This window comes from Thalia democratica, chromosome 6 (genome assembly GCF_965202585.1).
Source record: "Thalia democratica chromosome 6, ktThaDemo2.hap1.1, whole genome shotgun sequence".
Taxonomy (NCBI): Eukaryota; Metazoa; Chordata; class Thaliacea; order Salpida; family Salpidae; genus Thalia; species Thalia democratica.
Window position 1 is genome coordinate 43,201,041 of NC_139170.1, and position 20,783 is coordinate 43,221,823.

General features: G+C 27.2%; 1 protein-coding gene across 1 annotated transcript; it reads left to right on the top strand.

Annotated features, from left to right (window-relative positions):
- The first annotated feature begins 18,143 nt into the window (after positions 1-18,143).
- Positions 18,144-19,714, top strand: LOC145839102 (uncharacterized). Its single transcript, XM_082946712.1, has 4 exons — positions 18,144-18,389; positions 18,806-18,950; positions 19,010-19,104; positions 19,439-19,714. The coding sequence occupies exons 1-4, from the start codon at positions 18,144-18,146 to the stop codon at positions 19,712-19,714; spliced, it is 762 nt and encodes a 253-aa protein (XP_082802838.1).
- Positions 19,715-20,783: the final 1,069 nt, after the last annotated feature.

The window sequence follows — 20,783 nt, forward strand, 5'->3', positions numbered from 1 at the left end:
TCAAAAAAATACTATGTAAACTGTTTTGTTTTCAAGTCTTAAACACTACAGTTCCAAAATGTAAGGTAGGCTAATTTTTTTTTTGAAGTTGTTAAGTACTATATATTTTTTTAATAAATTAATCGGTTATCAATTAATCAGGTTAGTTTACAATAAGTTAAAGGTATTTTCATTTCAAAAAATAACTTTATATAAATTTTTGACTAATAAAAACCCATTAAAGCTAAATTATTATACATTAATTTTAAATAATGTATAGCTAAAAAAACCTTTCGACAAAACAAATGATGGACAACTTACAATAACGAGAGTTAACTTAGCTCGATTAGTATTTTTTACAATTTTCAAAAAACATCCAAATTTTAGATACAATTATTTTTCTTGTCTTTAAAGCTAATTAAGATCTTTTTTAATTCTAGAGAACGCTCCTTTGCATTTAAAAAATCCATTGAATTGGGGTTTGACTTTTTTAGTGAGGGGGGGCACCTTAAAAAATGTTTGTTTTGGATATTTTTACTTTAACCGATGTTATAGCCGAAAATTCTTGTTATTATTTATTTTTAGTATTCTTACTTTGCTGTGTTTTTAAAGGTGAATGATTTTTTTTCAAGTTTTTAATGTTTTAATAATATATACAAATATGTCCGATTTCAGATTTCAAAGACTACAACTCAAAAAAACTTTATTTGATCAACTTAATTATGATAACTTTATATGGTGCACGCTTTTTTTTATCTAAGCTGTTTTTATGTAAGACATGACCCATGCACGTTTTTCTAAAACTACCACTATTTGTACGTAGAATCCCTCATATTTCTTTTATAAAAAATAATAAATATGTAATATTAAAAAAAAAACTTATCACAAACAAAAAAAATGTTTAGAGTTAAGCTAAGTAAAATTCTTTAAAATAAAATAAATTTAAACATAACACCTTTTCAAAAATTACTAAGCATATTTTATAGATCTTTAATATACCTTAAAAAAACGGGCTTTATTACTATAGTAAACATAGCTTAAAACCTACTTATTTTATTGAAGCTTTGTACTTTCGCTAAATAAAACAGTGGCTTCTAATATTATATATTGTTTATTGAACGCCAAAAATTACGCTCAAAAAGTTTGGTCTAAGGACCTGGTGCACAAAAAAACCTTTCGGTTATCGAATCATACACCAGAACAGTTTAAAGTCATGCCCAGGAAAATTATGCAATATTAAGTATAAATACATTACGTAGTCTTTTATTGTAATTTCATGGTTATTGTTAAATATAACAAACATTATTTTTTTTGTTAATGATTTATAATTGTAAAACATTTTTATGCTCTTTATAGAATTGAAATCCTATAAAACATGAAAGTAAAGTAATATAAACAAATATTCCTGGTGTTTAGTTTTATAATATAAACATTGTAAAGTTTTTATTTTTTCTAGTTAATTATTAGCTAAATTTTAAAACTATACTTAATATAAACCACTTATAACACTTTAAAAAAAAGCTTCACATTCTTGGTTTAGATTTAAAAAAAACACTAGAAGTTAAAATATATGTATTTAAATTAAATTTTGTTTACTGCTTAAATATTAAAATGTAGAAGTCATTGATAAGATTCGAAAACTTTTGCAACTTATTGTTAAATGTCTTGACTTAATTATGATAAAACTGTATTCGTTTTTCAAAATACAATGAAAAGCATTTTTACTTTAATATGAACCTAATTAGTACTATACTTTTTAAATTTAAGTAAATTGAAAGTTTGTTTCTTCAAAAAAAAAAATCCTTAACAAAATTTATTAATCTATTTTTTAGTCCCCAAGTATTTACACTAAAAGCTGTTGTTAGGTTTTATAAACTACGTTTTAGTATAATATAACTAGTGTTTTAAAACTTTACATTTTAAAGAACTTTTTATCTAGAAATACGATAAAAATACTAAATTTAACTTATCATGAAACATTATAATTATAAGTTATTTTATACTAGCACCAAATATTCTGGCTAATATTTACAAATAAATTGTAATTTATGTTATATATTCCGGTTTATTTCAGAAAAAATCTTGTTTCTCATTAAATATATGTAAAAACGAAAAATCTAAGATATAATATTTAGTTAAGTAGCTAGTTTTAATTTTAATCTTTTATATTTACAGCTAAAAATGCTTTATAGTCGACATAAAAAATTATATAATTTGACTATTTTACCATGTCTACGTTTTTGTTTACTATAAATAATGTATATTATTTTAAAACAAGTAAAAATATATAATATAATTCGACAACTAAAATCAGATTTTTTGTATTTCGACAAACATTTTTATAAAAAATGACAAAAATAGCGATAGAAAGCAGTTTTTAAATAATAATCAGCAGTCTGTTCTAGTACAAGTATGAAGCTCTGTATATATGCTGTGTTGGAATGTATGTTTTATATACTCTGCCATTATTGGAATGTTTATTGTTTAAATCATGAGTGTCACAAAATCAATCTGTTATGGAATATAAGTTTCACTGCTGTTCCAGTTGGCGTAACATCAAATATTATAAAATGAGTCAACCAGAAAGCAAGTTGATCTGAAGCAAGTTTAAATTTTTAAGATATAGCCATATTAACCAGCCACAGTGTGATTGAAGTGATACTATAGTAAAGACCTTCCAGATGTAGTTCTAGAAGTGAACTTATTTCTTACTGTACTGTGTATTTTTAAGTTATTTCTAAATAAAGTATACTACTTATATATACTTTTTTGATTTTAATTTCAAGTAGTTAATTTTTAATTTAATTATACATTGTTATAATATAATCCTGTTAGATTTAATTTTTGTGTAAAAGTCTTGACCACAATCAAAGTGTTTTCTAAAGTATGATGTTCTTTATTTTTTACTATTTCATAAGTTCTTAATTACAAAATATAACTAATATAAGTCATGCCTAGTTTATATAGGTAATATAGAACACTTTTAAGTATTGTTTAGTTCTAAGTTAAGTTTAAATTTAATTTTGGCTTAAAGTGTTGTGTACAACCACATTTTTACCCTACAAGTCAACCAAAACGCAAGTATCTTAGGCATTGTTATCATTAATATGAGATAGAATTGTTGTATAATACCTAGAGACCAGAGAGTTAGACCTTTAGTTTTTAGTATATAGTAAATAGTGCATGTAGATTTTTTAGTGTACTTTTATGGTTTAAGTACAGCAAATATTATTAAGATAGTATTTATTTGTTCTAGAATTGTGTAAATAATTTTTAGTTTTCAGATTAGTTAAAGTTCTTAAAGTATCTTCTACTTAAACTAAAATTGTTCAAAGTCTTATTCATTTCCATTCGAATTATAAAAATAATATTTAATTTTAAAGTAGATTTTTTATAATAGTACTTTGTGGTAATTTTTTGTAATAATACATTCTTATAACTGTCTTGTCTGATTTACATAAAGTAGCATCTAGTGTTTATGAGATAGTAATTAAATAAGAAGATATTTAATTATTGTTAGTAGTCCCAACAAATTAAGTTTATCAATATCCTTGGGTTACAATGCTAAAACAAATTACTATCTTTTATATTTATTTTTAGTTTTGCAGTTCTAAAGTTTAGAAAATCTAACTTAAACGAAACGAAATGAGCAAAAGCAGTTAGCGAACAATCAAAAATACCAGTAATAATTTTAAGTACAACAAAACTACTAAGTTTTATGACAGTGAAGCTGTAAAGATTTTTAAAGAAAATGCTTCAAAGTTATATGCTAAAAGTTGTTTGCAACCACCTAACAACTCTGGCCCTACTGGTAAGTTGATGTAATAAGTTTTAAGCTTTTAAAAATTTTTAAACTTTGCAAAATAATAATTTTATACAGCACTAAATATTTTCAAAAGTTAGTTTTATGAAAATATTTTATAGGTAAGTTGAATAAACAAAAGAATGTACTTGCTAAAAGTATTAAGTTTGGCAAACTAAACGTTGAAAAAAACTTCAGAAGAGATATGTTCAATTATGCAAACGAAAATTTAAACACGCGTAATGTCACCCCGTACTGCAAACTCAGTCACGTGTTTAACTTGACAGAACTTTTGCACGTGACATCACGTCACGTTACAACGGTGGCCAAGACTCGAAACTTCCTTCAGCTGGATTTCGACCTTGTCGGAAAAATACTTAAATCGTCTCAGCTGCACGTCACTTCAGAGCCTTGAAGTGTTTCACGCAGCTGAGAGCTGGGTGAGCTACAACAGTGGAAAAAGAAAAGAGCTCGCACACAGTCTTTTACAAACAGAACGACTTCCTTTGTTATCTGATCCGGCATTGAAACGCCTTTTGGCTGAAACCTCTACGATTTGCAGCGTCCAAAAGTGTAGAACTATGGTGGAGAGTGTCTTGGTAAATAAAAAAAATATTTCACCTTCTCCACTGAGTAGATGCTGCAATAAAAATTTATTTGATATACTTTTTTGTGAAAGGAAAAAAAAACATATCCTGGAAAAGTATTTACTTTGTTAGATGGAAATTTTAAAAAAGGAAACGTTTTGCAACAATCAATATAGTGCTTGCTGGTTGTTGCGAAGTCATTTATTTAAACGGAAAAACTCATATTGTCGCCAAAGACATCACATTAGCATCAAAAGGTGTTCGAGCGCATCTGAAGCGTGGGAAAACCTTGCTGATTTCGACTGGCGCCAGTGTTTTTGCGTTTGCGCTCTAATCGACAGCGTGTATATTTTTGGTGCCGTACGGCCAGACTCCTGCTTGAAGTTCGACACTGAAGGCTCGCAGATGACGGATGTGGCGGGAATGAACTTGCGCCGTTTTCCGAGGCAAAATAGTCGTGAGCGGCGGCTACTGCGGCGGTTTTTTCGAAAACCGGCAGCTTTCCGATGTAAATTTCAGCAACACCGTTTAGGTGTACCACCACTCGGCTGATGAGTGGTCGTTCATGCCCTCCATGGTTCTTGGTCCTCCATGACTGCTTGCGATCACAGTATGGTTTCTATAAGAAACAACTGGTACGTAGACGGGTATGCGTGTGAAATGTACAACACTTTTCCCAACAAGTTTGTTACTATAAACAGACCGCCGCCCTGCTTATGGGCCTCAAAGTTAGAGCTGTCTGTATGGCAAACAAAATAATTGTTTTCAGAAAAAAATACTCAGCAGTTATTAGTTATGACGTCACTGTAATTAAGTGGTTGGAAGAGGAGTGCGAAATTAAAGACTTTATTTAAGATGGTTGTAGCATTAAACTGCCTCGATGTTACTAAAACTAGATTTTTTTTAAACATATTATATTATGTCATTGATTTTGTTTTGTATCGAAATTGAAGACTCACAGTAGTTGTATAAAAAAAGTCCAAAAAATACAATGTTTAGATAAAGGATTTTAATATCTGTTAATGGCTTTCAAAGTAATAAAATTTGTTGATTAATTGTGTTTTTAAACCAATAAAATCGTCTCAATATTTTGCTGTTTTTACTGAAGAATAAAAATTTATTAATGTAAAATATATTTTTTTATGAGTTTTAATGAAATTAGCATTATGAAAACAGTACTAGCTTTAAAGACAAAAAATTAAAAATGATAAACGGTATCTTTGTCTATAACTTTAAATATTTGTTAAATTTTGTAAATAAAAAATTAAAAACTATAAACTTATTATATTATCTTAGTTTTAATCTGATTAAGTTTCTCTTTTAAATTAGCTTTAAGACTAGGGTGAACTTATAAAAGTTTTATTGTATTGGAAGTTTTTTAGTTTTGGTCTTTACTAATTAGATTTAAGAGAAACAACTCAATAAATTCTGCCAGGGAAACATGTGGTAGAGTGAAGATCTTCTTCCAAAAAGGGAAGGAAGAGGAAGTGTAATGAAAGTTCTTCATTTTATTGCATTTAAAATTTTTTAAAACTTGTATATGTAAAGTCAGACAGCAAAATGACTATATTTTCAAGTAACTATTAAGATAATCATATATGGAAGTGCAGTCAAGCATAAAATACTCTTTTCAAACTCAATTTATTATTTGTTGTTTCCTGTGTATCTGCCTACTGATAGAGTTGTATAACAATTGTTGTGTTTGTATGTTTATTTTTTAATGTTGGTTAATTTTAAAGTAGTTTTTTAGACAATATTTAAATATTTTAATTCTTTTGAAGTAATTTTAAGTATTTAACAGTTTTTCAAGTGTTTTATAGTTTGTTGCTCACTAGACTTTGTTATTAAGATTGAACCATTTCCAAGTATTTGATAAAAGTTATGAAAATTGTTTGTACTTTTGAGATATTGTGCTTAAGTTATTTTCAGAATAGACTTATTGCTGAAACCGTACTGTCTGAATTGTATAAAGTAGAACAAAGTAGCATTTAGTAATTGCAAAATATTAAATAAATAAGGTGCGATATGGTTATGAGTAATAGTATTAATAAATTAGATAATCGCAATATTTCTGTGACTACACTGTGTAGTTATTAATAAAAAGTTTTTTATCCTTTAAAAATAAAATATTATATATTAATATTTGAAACATTAGTTTTATATGTTTATGTAAATATTTTCAAAGATTCAAGAATGGTCTTTGAAAATAGTACAGGAGTCTTTCCCAAGGTCTGTAGTTTTGCAATTCAGTCTTTGATTTTTTATTTTTGACGTGTTGTTTTAAAAACGACGTCACAAAATAAAAGTTTTTTCTTTAAAAAACTTGCTTCGGCTATATATCCTATAAAGAGGCAAAATTGGTCATTCAAATAGTATAGCTCAGGGACGTTGCTCAAAAAAGTTACGAATCTACAAAAAAGTAAAACATCTGAAATAGCCCGTGATTACGCCCTAGCGGGAACAGAGCAATTTAAACTACTTCTAATGTTGTTGAATTTAATATGAACTTATGCAGCTATGTTAATACTTTAAAATGAATGGAATATTGAAGTATAACATAAAAAACACTAATTTTATATTTGTTTATTTCTTTTGTGCTTTAAAAAGATAGAAAGTCCTACAAGAACTATTCCAGCTAAAGTTCCCAGAACAATTCCTACTACATTTGCTTTGGACTCCGCTGTTTTAGGTGACAAATAGCTTAGTTTCAGTTAGTGAGAATAAGTACGCTAGTGATTTAAACTAAAAGCAGTTTAACGCGTTTAAATAAAATGGTTTAAATTTCAAAGTTATTTAAAGGTGTTAATTTTACTATAAGAACTAATAAATTAAAATTAAAGCAATATTTGTTTAAATAATTTATTATAATAATTTTCTTTATCAGCGAAACTTTTATTTAAATTTTCTTTATTTTCTGTTCATTTTTAATTTTTTTGGTTTATTTAACATATTTTTTGTTTTTTTTCTACTACTACTGTTACCTCTAACCCTTAATCTTAGTCGATAAGCGATTCTCGGTTTCGATCAAATGTCAATTGTGGGAACTAAGCGATTGCCATAGTTTTTTTTTACCTTAGTTTAAAACCATAACTAAATTTCTAAATTTCAATTAAAAACCTCAGTTTTAATAGGGTAGCTGTCTAAATTGCGCGAACGTACAAAATTGCACGAGGGGACAAAATTGCACGAAAACACAAAATTGCACGAAGATACTCTTGCACGAAGACTGATTTGCACGAGAGCACAAAATTGCACGAAGATAAAATTGCACGTAGACAAAATTGCACGAAGGTTCACTTTTGCACGAAGACACTTTTGCACGAGGGTACATTTTTGCACGAGCAGACAATGATGCACGCAGACACTTATGCACGAAGGGTCATTTTTGCACGAGTGACAATTTAGCACGGAGGGTCAATTTTGCACGAGGCTAAAACAAAATTTTTGTTAAACTTCAATACTTTTTAAATACCTCTAAAATTATCTAAAACTTTAGAAAATAAACAAAGTGCCTTTTAGATATTATTGAGACCTACATAAGTATTTTAATTTTCTCAATTGTGTATTGTTTTTTAAGATATGGTCTCTTAAATGTTTTTTAAGAACTTTAATTGTAGCAAAATGAATCGCCTGAATTCGAATTGTCATGTTACCAATAAATTATCATCGATTCTATACTGTATGCAAAATTCTGTAGAAAATTTGAAAAATTTTGTACAAATCGCAGGTTTAGGAATTTTGGTTATAAAAATTGAGCTCGAGCCGCAGTTTATTAAAATAAACTCAATAAAGTATAACACTTAACTAATAGTAACAATAATATAATACTAAACAATTTATAATGTGACTTTTATGAGATTAAATAGTAAAAATATTTAAGTGAAGTATGGCTAAAATTTCTTATTACTTTACTTCTAATAAAATTACAGTTTATAAACTAGTCAAAAACTTGATATTTTAAAAGTTTAAAAAAATATAAATATGTTGTGTATTGTTATACGTTCTTCCTTTCCTACCTTATATAAAGCTGCTAAGTTTGTTTTCACATCGTACACACATTGTTCTGTTAGAGAAATTATTGAAAAATTTTCTAATTTTTAAACTGTAAGACACAATATTTTAAGCGGTTATTAACTAATAAGACGCTATGAGAGGTAAAGGCTTTTAACATCTAGAGATTTTTAAATATAAATTGACAACAGTTCAATAAAATTAAAAATCGGACAATTCAAAGTCTTAACTGACATTTTGAAAATCAAATTTCAAAAAAATTAATATATATTTATATTTAAAGAAAATAACGTAAGTAGGTCTTAAAAATATCTGTTTTATTTTTTCAATTTTTTTTTAAGTTTAATTGAAAGATACTAAAAAATACTATACTTTAAAAACTTTTTTTTAGCCATATGTCAAAATATATTAAAAACTTTGCAAAAATGAAAAGTATAGGCTGCTTTAAAAATAATAAATTACTTTTTGAGTTGTAACCCTAAATTTTTTTAAAGAGTTTGAATTGTCCGAACCTGAATAGTCCTGCATTTAATAACTTGGGTATTTAATCTTTGGAACGAGTCAAAATTGCACAAGGGGACTAAACTACTCAAAGACAAAATTGAAGGAAGGGTCAATTTTGCACGAAGAAAAATTTGCACGAGAGGACAAAATTGCACCAGGGGACAAAACTGCACAGAGGGTCATTTTTGGAAAAAAGTAAAAAAAATTAAAAATAAAGATAAATTAATAAAAAAGAAAAAGATAAAAAAAAGTTACTGACCGAGGGTAAGGGTTGGTGCCAGTGACAGCAAAAAAAAACAAAAATATAAAAAAATAATAACAAGTAAGTTACTGACTGAGGGTAAGGGTTAACGGTAACAGAGATAGTAAAAATAAATAAAATAAATGAATGATAAAAAATAATTAATAAAACGTTTGAAACAAATAAAAAATTCAACCCGTGCAAAAATGTCTCCGTGCAAAAGTGTCATCATGCAAAAGTGACCCTTTGTGAAAAAGTATCTTCATACAATTTAGTCCCCTTGTGCAAACTTGAAACCTACCCATTAGTCTTCGAATCCATATTTTTTCAATCTAAGATACGGCCAGATCTGAGTAATATTTTCAAATAAGGGTCCGGTAGGATGCGACTACGGATACCTAGATTCGGTAGAACACTAGTTTTTTTAGTTGAAAAATATTTTTTATTGGTAAGTTAATTGTCAATTGTTAAATGCGAAGCTGCTTGACTTTTAAAACAAGTTTTTTTGTTGTAGAGAAAAGAATAAGACTTATAGTTTTCAATTAAAAAAAAAATCATCAAAAATAAAAACATCAATGAAATCTTACAGAGCTTAAGACTAGACCTACATATGCCGTAAGACAAGCTCAACTTAAGGTAGAGGTTGGATCACACGTATTCGAACATCAGTCCACAGCTTTCAATAAAATAGCGAGTTTTAATAAAACGAATTCATGACTTTAGTCTAACATGTGCTGGTATTCTAGTGAACGAAAAAGAGTGATCAAACTTTTATAAATCATTCATTTATTAAGTGTAACCTGTTTCGTATAGTTCAGTGGTTCCCAACCTTTTTGATGCCCCGCACCGTTAAAATACTTTTATTTGCTCTCGCACCCCTTGCAGTACATGTAATGATTTTTTTAAGAACAATTTTGTAGAAAACAATAAAAATTTGTTTACAAATTTTTGTATAGTGGTCTATATTAACAAGAATTAAATATATAGAAATTAAAAGATACAACAAACTGCATAAGTTTTTTTTTCTAAGCTAATTTCTAAGGTAAAAAATAGCAGAACTCACACTCATTCTGCAACAACAAACGTTTTCTGAAGGTCAAGCAAGTGAGTTTTAAGCTCATCACTCGTTATTCTACCTGCCCTATCTTTAAATAAGTTAAAAAACAATTAACTTTTAATCAAACGAAATAAATATCAATCTAAGTTTCAACAAAAAAAAAACTTTTATTTTTAACCAACTAAAGTAAAAACAAGAACTAATCCTATTTCTTTAATAAAACTCCCATTGACACGTCGTTTGGCAAATACTTACAACGTATTTAAGGCAAGTTTAAGTTGTTATTTATTTTAGATTTTTTTGTAAAGATTTAGAATTAAACAAAAGATCCACTTTAAATTTAATGATATTTTTTTTTCTATTTATTATTGAATTATAAGTAAATGTTATTCTTTACTACTAAATTAGTATAAGTTTGAAAGCTTAGGTTACAATTATTCAATTATAGTATGGCTTTATCATTTTATTTTAATGATTTGAATTGCTTGTTAGCTTTAGAAATCGATAGTTATGTTTAGTGAACAAAGTTTTAAATTACATTCACCTAAGTTAAAGAAAAAATTTCTTATCTATCAAACCAAATTTAAAAGCCATCTTGCACCCCTTGAATGCTGCCTCGCACCACCAAGGGGTGCGAGCACCCCTGGTTGGGAAACCTTGGTATAGTTCATAGAAAGTCAATATGTATTTTATAATTTGAGTTCTACATAGTTGCCAAAGGTTATTTTGTATTTTGTTCAAGGATTTTAGAAAAGCAAGTATTTTGATTTATTTAGCTACTTTAAATGTGTTTCTTAATAAAAAAAGATTTAAATGGTACAAAACTTTTAAATTCTATCTACATAGATTTTTGTATCTAATCGAAATTTAGTTACTTTGCACAGGGTTGCCACTCGAGTCAAAAAACTGCCCTGGTCATCTAGATCTGTTTTTTAAAATAATTTTTATTTAAAATTTTTTGTTTCTGGCGCAAACTACTCATTTCACCTGTTAATTTTCTTGTTAATAGTTACAAGGAAAGTTTAATATGCCGGCTTCTTCAGTAGATGCTCACCAAACTTATGAGAAATACAGTTTTTGATGATTCATCGTTTAAATTTTGAATAAATTTTGATTACAAAACAAAATTTGTTGATACTTTCATGTAACCATGTTAGTTAACTTTATTTATAGTAGCAAACAGCTTGAATACTTTTACATTTTAGTTGACTAACTATAATCTAACAAAAAAAATATTTAAATGCATATTTTTCAGCTTTAATATTAGCTTCAGTTTTTGTTAAACAGTTTAATATGAACTCAAACCATGATAGATATTGATTATAGATTTAAAGCAAAAAGTACAATGTTATTTCTTTGAAAAAAGAAGAACTAACAGCAAAGCAAAAAAGAAAAAAAGAACAAGTAAGCATTTAAATAAATAAAAATCATTATTTTGAACAAAATTGGGTATGAAAAGATTGAAATAGGATCAACGAAATCTTATTTTCAATAAAACAAAAATGTGTCCTAAGATTTAGAAAAATCTTAAAAGTAACCTGAGATAAAAATAATTAAAACTGTCCTGAGTCATTGTGAGTTAAAAAAAAAGTTAAACATATCATGAGGTACCCTGAGTACCCTATGTGTTTACGTGTAAAAATAATTAAAAATTCAAGGTTTTTTTTGTAATTTGTAAAGATTTTATTCAAAATCTAGGTTTTTAAAGATTTTCTTCAAATTATTTCAAATTATGGGCTTTTGCAGGTTTCCAGGTTTTTTGTAACTCTGGTTCTATTGCACTATGCAACTAACTACATATTATTTACTTTCAGTTAAAAAATAGAATCAAACCTTCTTAAAGCTCAAACTTTTTAAATAAAGTCTAACTAATTATTTAAGATAACCTGCATTTTATTATACTATAAACCAAACTTACCACAGAATTTGCAGGGAGAAACTAGTTTATCATCTTTGTTTTCATCTAAACAAATGTAGCAAACCATCACATTAGTTTAGTATATTGAATAAATGTTTCTTTTCCTGTAAGTTGTTGCAAACTGTAGCATTAGTGCATAGGTGTTAATTATAGTTATTCCCCTCAGGGTATGTAAAACAGGGTTGCCAAATAGTTTTAGCAAAATTTCTCCAGGGCTTCAAAACTTCCTCCAGGTTTCTTAAAGTACACATTTTTAGGTCTAGTTTTAGTTAAAGTCAAGTTTAAGGTAAAAAACTGTGATAAATAATATAAAATACATTAAAAAAGATACTGTAAAGCTACTTTAAACGTATTTTATAATAAAAAAGTTTTTGTTGATGAGAAATATTTTTTATCTCTATGGTAGACTATTTGTGTCAAATCGAAATTTTACTACTTAACATGTAAAAGTTGTTTAAAATTTTAGGTTTTTTAGTGACTTATGTTCAAAATTCGAGAATTTTATTAATTTTTATTTATATAAAATTTCTCAAATTCCCGGTTTTTCCAGGTTTTTAAGCCTAAATTGCCATGTTCCAGGTTTTTCCAGGATTCCAGGTTTTTTGGTATCCCTGGTTATAGTAAAAACAAAGACTTGTTTAGGTTATATCTTCCTTAGTTAAGCCAATAAAAAATTTACATAGGTACACAGGCTAAAGTGGGTGGCACAGTACCTTTTATGTTTTGCGAAAAGCATGTAGAAATTAAACAAAAAACACTTTTTAATACGAAATAAGTTTTTGTTTCCTGTTTGTTTCAGAACTTGCTTTGTTGTTTTCAAAAAAGTTAAGTAGTATTTAATACAGTTTTAAGTTATTAAACACACTTATCTAAGTAAAAGCTTTTCTTTTATAAAGTCCGACTTTCAAAAATGCTAATAGATTATATTATTATTGAAAACTCTTTGATTGATATTTCCAATAAAAACAAATTCATGTTGAAGTTTTTCCTTGTTTTATATTTTAAAACTTTATATAAAATTAGTTGAAAACTTACAAAAATACTAAAAGAAATACAGTAAATTGCTCTAAAATTGAACTAATAACAAAAACATTGCTGTTTTCATCATAAATATATGTGATTCCGATAAAAAAGAATTCTTAAATATTGAAAAATTAACAAACAGTATGTTCCTAGTTCTTTTTATTAAAAAAGTAAATTTAACATATTAAAATAAAAAACTCATAGCCAATGAAGATTTTAATTACTAACATTTCATAAAACTGTACAATAAACTTGAGTTTAGGGTATAGGAAGTAAAGAAAGCAATCAAGATATTTAAACAGTTCAGTATAACAGCTGTTATAAATATTTACTTTCAGTATAAGCAACAATATAAGTCCTAAATTTGTATACAAGGAGGTAATTAAAAATTTCAATTTATGAACTTATGTTTAAAACGATGTTTCACTTAATTAGCAAGCATAATGAGACCCGTAGTTTTAGTATATTTCTTATAACCAACATAAACATATATTAAAACATGAATGCCAAGCTTAATTTAAACAGATGACAAAAAACTAATGAAAATTGGAAAACTTCTTAAGGCAAACATAAATTAAACAGTAACTGGTCAAAATTGCACGAGGTTACTAAGTTGCACGAGGGGACTAAATTGTAAGAGGGCACAAAATTTCACGAAGATACTTTTGCATGACGACAAATTTACACAAGGGAACAAAATTGCAAGAAGGCATTTTTGCACTAAGGATCAATTTTGCAAGAAAGTAGAAATAAAAAAAAAACAGAAAATAAAAAAATAAAAATTAACAGAAACAAATAATTAAAAAATAATTTATTTATAAAACAAAAAAAAGGTTACTGACTGAGGGTAAGAGACAAGGGTTAGGGGTAACAGTAATAGTAAGTATAAAAAAACAACTAATGGAAACAATTATAAAAAAATAATAATAATAAAAAAAAAATACCGACCGAGGGTAAGAGTTAAAGAGAACATGGATTCTTTAAAAAAAAGAGAACTAAATCAAAAAAAGAACATTTACAAAAATAAATAAAATTTAACTCGTACAAAATTGCATGCTCGTTGAAAAGTGTCTTAGTGGAAAAGTATTTTTGTGCAATTTTATGCCCTCATACAATTTTGAAAGCTACCCTTATTAAACAGGTAGACAAAACAAAACAACTTATTAGAAGCTTATTAAAAAACTAATGAAAAACAGTTGAAAAGCTTGAGGCAACTATGAAGAAAACTATTTTTGAAATTTGTTATTATATTTCCACAAAGGTATTTAAAGCTTTTCAATAAATTTTTACGAGCTTTTCAGTTTTTGTTAGTTTTTATTAACGAGGTTTAATTACTTTTAATACAATTAGTTAACAAATTACTTAACAGCTTTAGTCAAAGTAGGCTTTTCATTTTTACCAGTTTTCAATAGTTTTAAGTAGTTTCCATAGAAAGAACAAATAAATTGATGCTTATCTTTTGTTTTAGTGTAATTTTTTTATCAAAACATTAGTAAATTTAACATGTATAAAGTAGATTTTTTAAAAATATTTTCGACAAAGATTTCTTGATCAACATCGGGCAGTGAACACATTGTTGCTCAAGAAGAGATAGCTGTACAGTAACCTATCACTAGAGTTACATTGAACACAGCTCAAAAGTGTGCACTTAACCGACGCGCGTACTCTAAAAGTTGTAATTTTTATTGTTTGCCTACACTAAATTTTTTGTCAAACATGATAAAAGTTAATCCAATTTAAAGATGACTATTACACAAAAGTCCAGAAAAATCAAGCAAAAATATTCTTCGGAGAAAATATTATTTTTTGTTGAATTTTCAAAGAAGTCTTAAGTGATTTATATTTTGACTCAGAATGAACTTTTTACTTTAAGAGAGACTACCCGATCAATAGTAAATGTAATTTTACTACTATCTAAGCTTAAATAATTAAGAAGTCATAAGAAAAAAGGATAAAAAACATAACTTTTAAAAAACAAGTTGATATTTAAGTCTTGAAAGTTATCCTAAGATTGTGGATAGTAAAAAAACCTAAATAAACTTGAGCTTTAAACTAATTGCATCAACCCTGATTTTAGGAAAATGTTAAAATTACTAAGTGGTTTTAGCATAAGTTTATTTAGAAATAAAAGATCTCAGCAACAAACTTGATAGTTGTAAATTTATTTCTTTTTATCTTTAATAATTCATGATAATTAGCTGCAGGTTTTCGAATGCAACCATACACACTTTTAGGTTTCCAGACATAAAAAAATCTATCATTAATTTTTCAAAACTACTTTAAAAAAAAACCAAATGGTAAACAAAATTAAAAGTATAACTAATGATGTCAATAAACTTTTTATGCATTTATTTACCTTAGCTTACTTGAAAAAAAATTAATATTTTTTGTTAGAAAAATCCCCCATTTAAATATCTTATTAAGCTTATTGTTAAGCTGTCTTGGACAAAACGGTAAAAGGTAACCAAGTGAGATGCGACTCGATAACCGAAAGGTTCTCCGTACACCAGTTCCTAGGACCAAATAATTTGAACGCCTTTTTTGTCGTTCAATAAACTTGATATATAACCGTAGGGTTTTTCTTGCTTTTTCGGGTTTTGAACCAAACATTTTGAGTGCTTTATTTTGTTGTTCAATGAACAATCTTATATATATGCAAAGTAAGCTTAATAAAATAACATAACAGATCAAAAAATTCATGAGTAAAATCTAAAATAAGTTGAACTTTTAATAATACCTTTAAAATAACTAAATAACTTGAGGTTTTTAACGATAACTATTGAACAAGTCATGATTCATAAGTTATAAAGTTATATACTTTATATTATAAAAATTTTAGAAAAATGATCGTGTGAAGCTCGATGACCGAAAGATTTTTTTATACAGTAGGTCCCCTGAATGAAATGTTTAAACGTTGATTTTTTATCGTGTCAAATAATCCAGTAGCAATAATATAATAAATGGTATCAGTATCAAGAATCAAGATATATAAAAATACTTTAAACAGACAATGTTATTTAAATTTAGTTCTAAAGAAGTTCTTATTTAGAAGGTAAAAAATGGTTATACACACGAATTATTCCTCCTTTGAAATTTTAACTTTATATTCTTATCAATAAAAAACTAACAAAGTTTAAAAAAAAAAATTGAACTCGAGACCTGATGTTTGTAAATTTTTAAACAAAGTTTGAAACAGTAAGATAAAATATTTTTGTCAATAATTTTGAACGAAATAAAAGTTAACAAACAGTTTAAAGCTTTTTTGTTTTTTTTTTAAACCATATAAACAGGCTTACTATAATGTTATCTGTATAAGCCAACTGTTGAAAAAACTTTGAATTGAAAAAATAATTTATATAGTATTCTAGAATTTTTTAACAAAAATAGAACCTACTGAAATTAGTTTACTGTATATAAAAGCATTAAAAAAATCAGTCAAAACTTGTATAGAGTTGACAGGTATCAATAACATAAGACTAAATTTCAGCAAAAATAACTATTAGTATAACACGAACAAAAATATAAGTTAATGTTTCAAAAATTCGAGTATTTGTTAATTGTCTTAGTTAAAACAATTAGTTTTGTTTAAGGAATGCGGTAGTCTAAAGCTAGTGATTCACTTGTCCGTTTGTCGGTTGCTACAATCATACGTCTTTTGTTGTCGATATAAATAAAATTGTAGTTTCACACAGTAGTACCTAAACTTGAAACAAGTGTTTTTGTTGATGAAATGAAGCAAAATTGCAACACTGTTTAAAACTACTTATTTTAGTTGTATTGGTTTCAAAATATCAACACGAATACTCCCAAGCTGAGACACTTTGTCAAAAATTTTTACTTTGTAAATAATTAGCTGAAGATACTGACTTAAACACAAGTTGCTTGAAAATGAAAACAACGGAAGTGAAGTATGCTGCGAAGCTTTTTTCTCGCGAATGATGTGCACTGAAGCGTGCGACGTCGCTTCACAGCAGTTGATCATTTTGCAGCGATGGTATGTCGTACCAATGCAGCTTTGGAGTGTTACGTGTAAGAAGTAGAAAAGCTTGATAAAACCAGTGTAACTTCTGCGTATGAAACTTACTCGCGCTATAATTCAAAAAAGTTGAAAAATATAGACAGGTTTTTTTTTTAATTTAGACTATGTTTTACCAAATATTAATGTTGAAGAAATTAACAAAAATTCGTTTTTTATTATTTTTAAAGTTTAAGTTATAATTAAACTTTTGAGTTTCATAGAAAAAACTGTTTAATCAAAACACTTGAATATAAGTTTACTAATTTTTATCCAACCAAGTAACTTATTTAGTTAGTTTAACTAGTTAGGTTTAGAACTTTTTGAAAATTAAAGTAATATGTTAGTTAAATAACGATATAGTTCATAACCAGCCAAAAAAATTTAACGAGTTTTAATCGTTTTTTATCAAAGCATGCCTTTAACGATAAACTATCACAAAAATAAAAAAAACACGTAACAAAACTATACAAAACGGAAGTATTATCAAAGTGTAGGCAAAACTGAATGCAAAAAAAAAAGACTATACTGATAAAAACAATATTAGTTAATACATTTTTTTAAGTAGGCAGAGTAAGTAAAGTGCTGTTAAAGTTAATATAAGAAAATTTGTATTTTGAGTCTTTTCTTTGTGAATATAGCTTTGTATTTAAGAAAACTAAAAAAATACTACTTTTTAAACAGTTTTATTTAAGTTACTTATACTTACATTAGTATAAAACAAAGTGTTTGTTGATGATTATTTTAATAACATAGGTCAGCCTTTATCTTGATTTGTTCTTGTTCAATTACTTAATGTTACTCTTAAAAGTACATTTTATTTATTACAGTTAATTTATTTTGCCCTAATATTAAAAGAAGTACAGGTATAATATAAACTAGAAGCTTTCACTTGTCTTATAATGTAAATTGCCAAAACATGTATTTTTTAGATTATAAAATCAGAGTACTTGATATTCCTTACCAGCCTAAAATTGCCAAGTTTTGAGTAAAACAAAAAGCAAGTATGAAAGTGATTCTGGCTTCCTTTCCGAAATGCGGGACGAAGACGATGGCGTGCGCGTTCGAGGAGCTGGGGTTGAAAAACTGCGATTTCGCCGATCAGTTCATGGAGCAGCGCGGTGATTGGACGAAGTTCATCGAAAGTGGCGAGTGCGACTTCAAGCGGATGTTTGAAAATTACGACTCCGTCACCGACACTCCGGCCTGCTTTTTTTGGAAGCAAATCAGCGACGCTTTTCCCGATGCCAAGGTTTATTTTTTTATTTGAAGGTCTATTTTTAGTTTTCCATTATTAAACTATATCAAACTTTTTGTCAAAGTCATATTTGTTTTTTTTTGTTTTTGAACGAAATATGTTAAAAGTTAATTAAGCTTGAAGTAAACTAAACTTAACCTTAAAATAATACCTTAGTAATCAATGTATGTTAAACTTTTTTTTACTTGTTTGTAGTAAATATAAACTATGTTGTAGTGTAATAAAAAGTCATTTAATTCATATTAGATTTAAACCATTTTTTATCTCCGGTGTCGAAGAGAATGCTAACCCCTTTTGCTCACACAGTGAACTATAACATTTTAACAAGGTATGCTAATAGCATTGTTTTATTATAAAAATTTCGTTCCTATTTCATACTATATAACATTAGTATAAAAGCTACTGTTTAGATAATACTGACAACAAGATCGTCGGACGAGGTGTGGTTGGAAAGCTATCGGAAGCAAAACAAAAGTCTGATAAGATACATGTATGCACCGTTCAGACTGCTGTCCCCATACAACATAAAACAAATCAGCTTCTTTGAAATGATTTGTTAGTTTTTTTATTGGTACAAAAATATAAATAAATTCAAATATACATTTTTTAAACAGTCACTCCCATAATGGGACGCTGGCCAAAACCGTGGGATTTTAATGAAGCTCTGGTGGTAGAGTCGTACAACAAGCATAACGCTCATGTTGTCATGGTTTGTTAAAGTATAAACTGTTGTTGTATCAAGTTACAAATTCAAAAAAAATGTAATTTAAGGTTATTTAGCTTTTGGTTAAAAAAATTTGAGTTTATACTAAAGGTATGATAAATGTTTCAGTGAATAAGCTTTTAATTTTAGTTTAAACTGTTTGGTGTCTCGCTTTAAAGAAAAAAAATTACTAAAATTTAAAACTATAGATATGATTAGAGTAGCGAGCAGTTTAGCTGATTTCTAAATATACTATTACTAAAATTAAACAACAATCTACATATGTTACATAAAATACATAACAATATTAACAGCAACAATCACTTAATTTTTTTTTAAGAATGCGCCTAAAGACCGCCTCCTAATATTCGACTTCAAAGACGGTTGGCATCCGCTTTGCGAGTTCCTCGGTTATCCGGTCCCCGATGTTCCGTTCCCGCACAAAAACAAGTCGGGATCAGCGGTCGACGAAATACTCTCCAGCCACCCGGTTTACGAGCGGATTGATAGAGAAGTTAAAATTTCCAAGTTCTTATTGGCCACTCTGTCAGCACTTGCGTTGTTATTGGTGGCTGGGAAAAGAACAAGCTTTAGGAATATTTTTGTTTTCAATTGAATGATTTGCTTTTATAGTATAGTAATTTATAAATGATATTCTACTTAAATTTTTGATATAAATATAATGTTGGTAATTCGATAAAACTTAAAACAATATGCTTATTTGATATAGTATTAAACATCAACACTTTTATATACTTAAGTTTATCAAATTTAAATTTTAAAGATCTTTTTAATTTTGATTTTTCATGCTGGTTGAAGTATTTTAAAGCTTTCATTTGTCTAATTTAAAGTACTCTTACGTAAATAATAAATTTTTTTTTATTTTTTTCAATTCTTTTTGAGTTAAAAATTTAAAGTGTTACAAAAAATTATTTTAAAGTAAAAATAACAATAAGTAATTTTAATTCTTTATACTAAACAATATTATGCTTATATATAATTCTTAAACAAGGCTGGTTACTCATACTTAAAATAACTATTTTTTTTCTGTTACCTTTGTCCGATACATTTGTGTTATAAGTTTAAACAATTAAAATTTCTAAGTATGCTTTAGTTTGTGTGACAGCTTGAAAATGATTAGTTTTTTGTTAGGCTGTATAAGGTTAATATTTTACACAACTAAAATCTTAAGAAACTTAAAAGTTTCTTACAAACATATATTTAAAACAAATATTTTTTAATCAAAAATGCTCGTCCAATTAATTATTTTAATTGTTTTAACTTTTAGAAGCAGTTGTTTTTCTAACATTAATAAAAATAAACTTCTAGATATAAGGAAATTTAAATATAGCTTTATAGATAAATAATATATATACTATGCAGTGATTTTACTTATGCGTACTCACTTTTAATACAGTCCAAAAGCGCTTACTCAACAGGAAGTGCTTACCAACAGAGTGCAATTCTTAGAAAATGATTATTGTACTCAAAATAAATGTTTTGCATTGATTTGTAGTTAGCGGTGATAAACAGTATTACAGTAATAAAGCAGTCTAGATTTGACTTTCAAAAGATATGAACTTTAATTATTTTTTCTCAATAAATTTTAATGTTTATACCAGCTTTTCTTAACTTTTTTTTCGTGTTTTACTCCTTTTTAGATTATTATTGCCAAGTTTAACCCT

Excerpts from the sequence above, each read along its gene's own strand:
- LOC145839102 (XM_082946712.1), top strand. The coding sequence starts at position 18,144 with ATGAAAGTGATTCTGGCTTCCTTTCCGAAATGCGGGACGAAGACGATG. Across the intron at positions 18,390-18,805 it reads ACGCTTTTCCCGATGCCAAG|ATAATACTGACAACAAGATC; the intron begins GTTTATTTTTTT and ends GCTACTGTTTAG. Across the intron at positions 19,105-19,438 it reads ATAACGCTCATGTTGTCATG|AATGCGCCTAAAGACCGCCT; the intron begins GTTTGTTAAAGT and ends TTTTTTTTTAAG.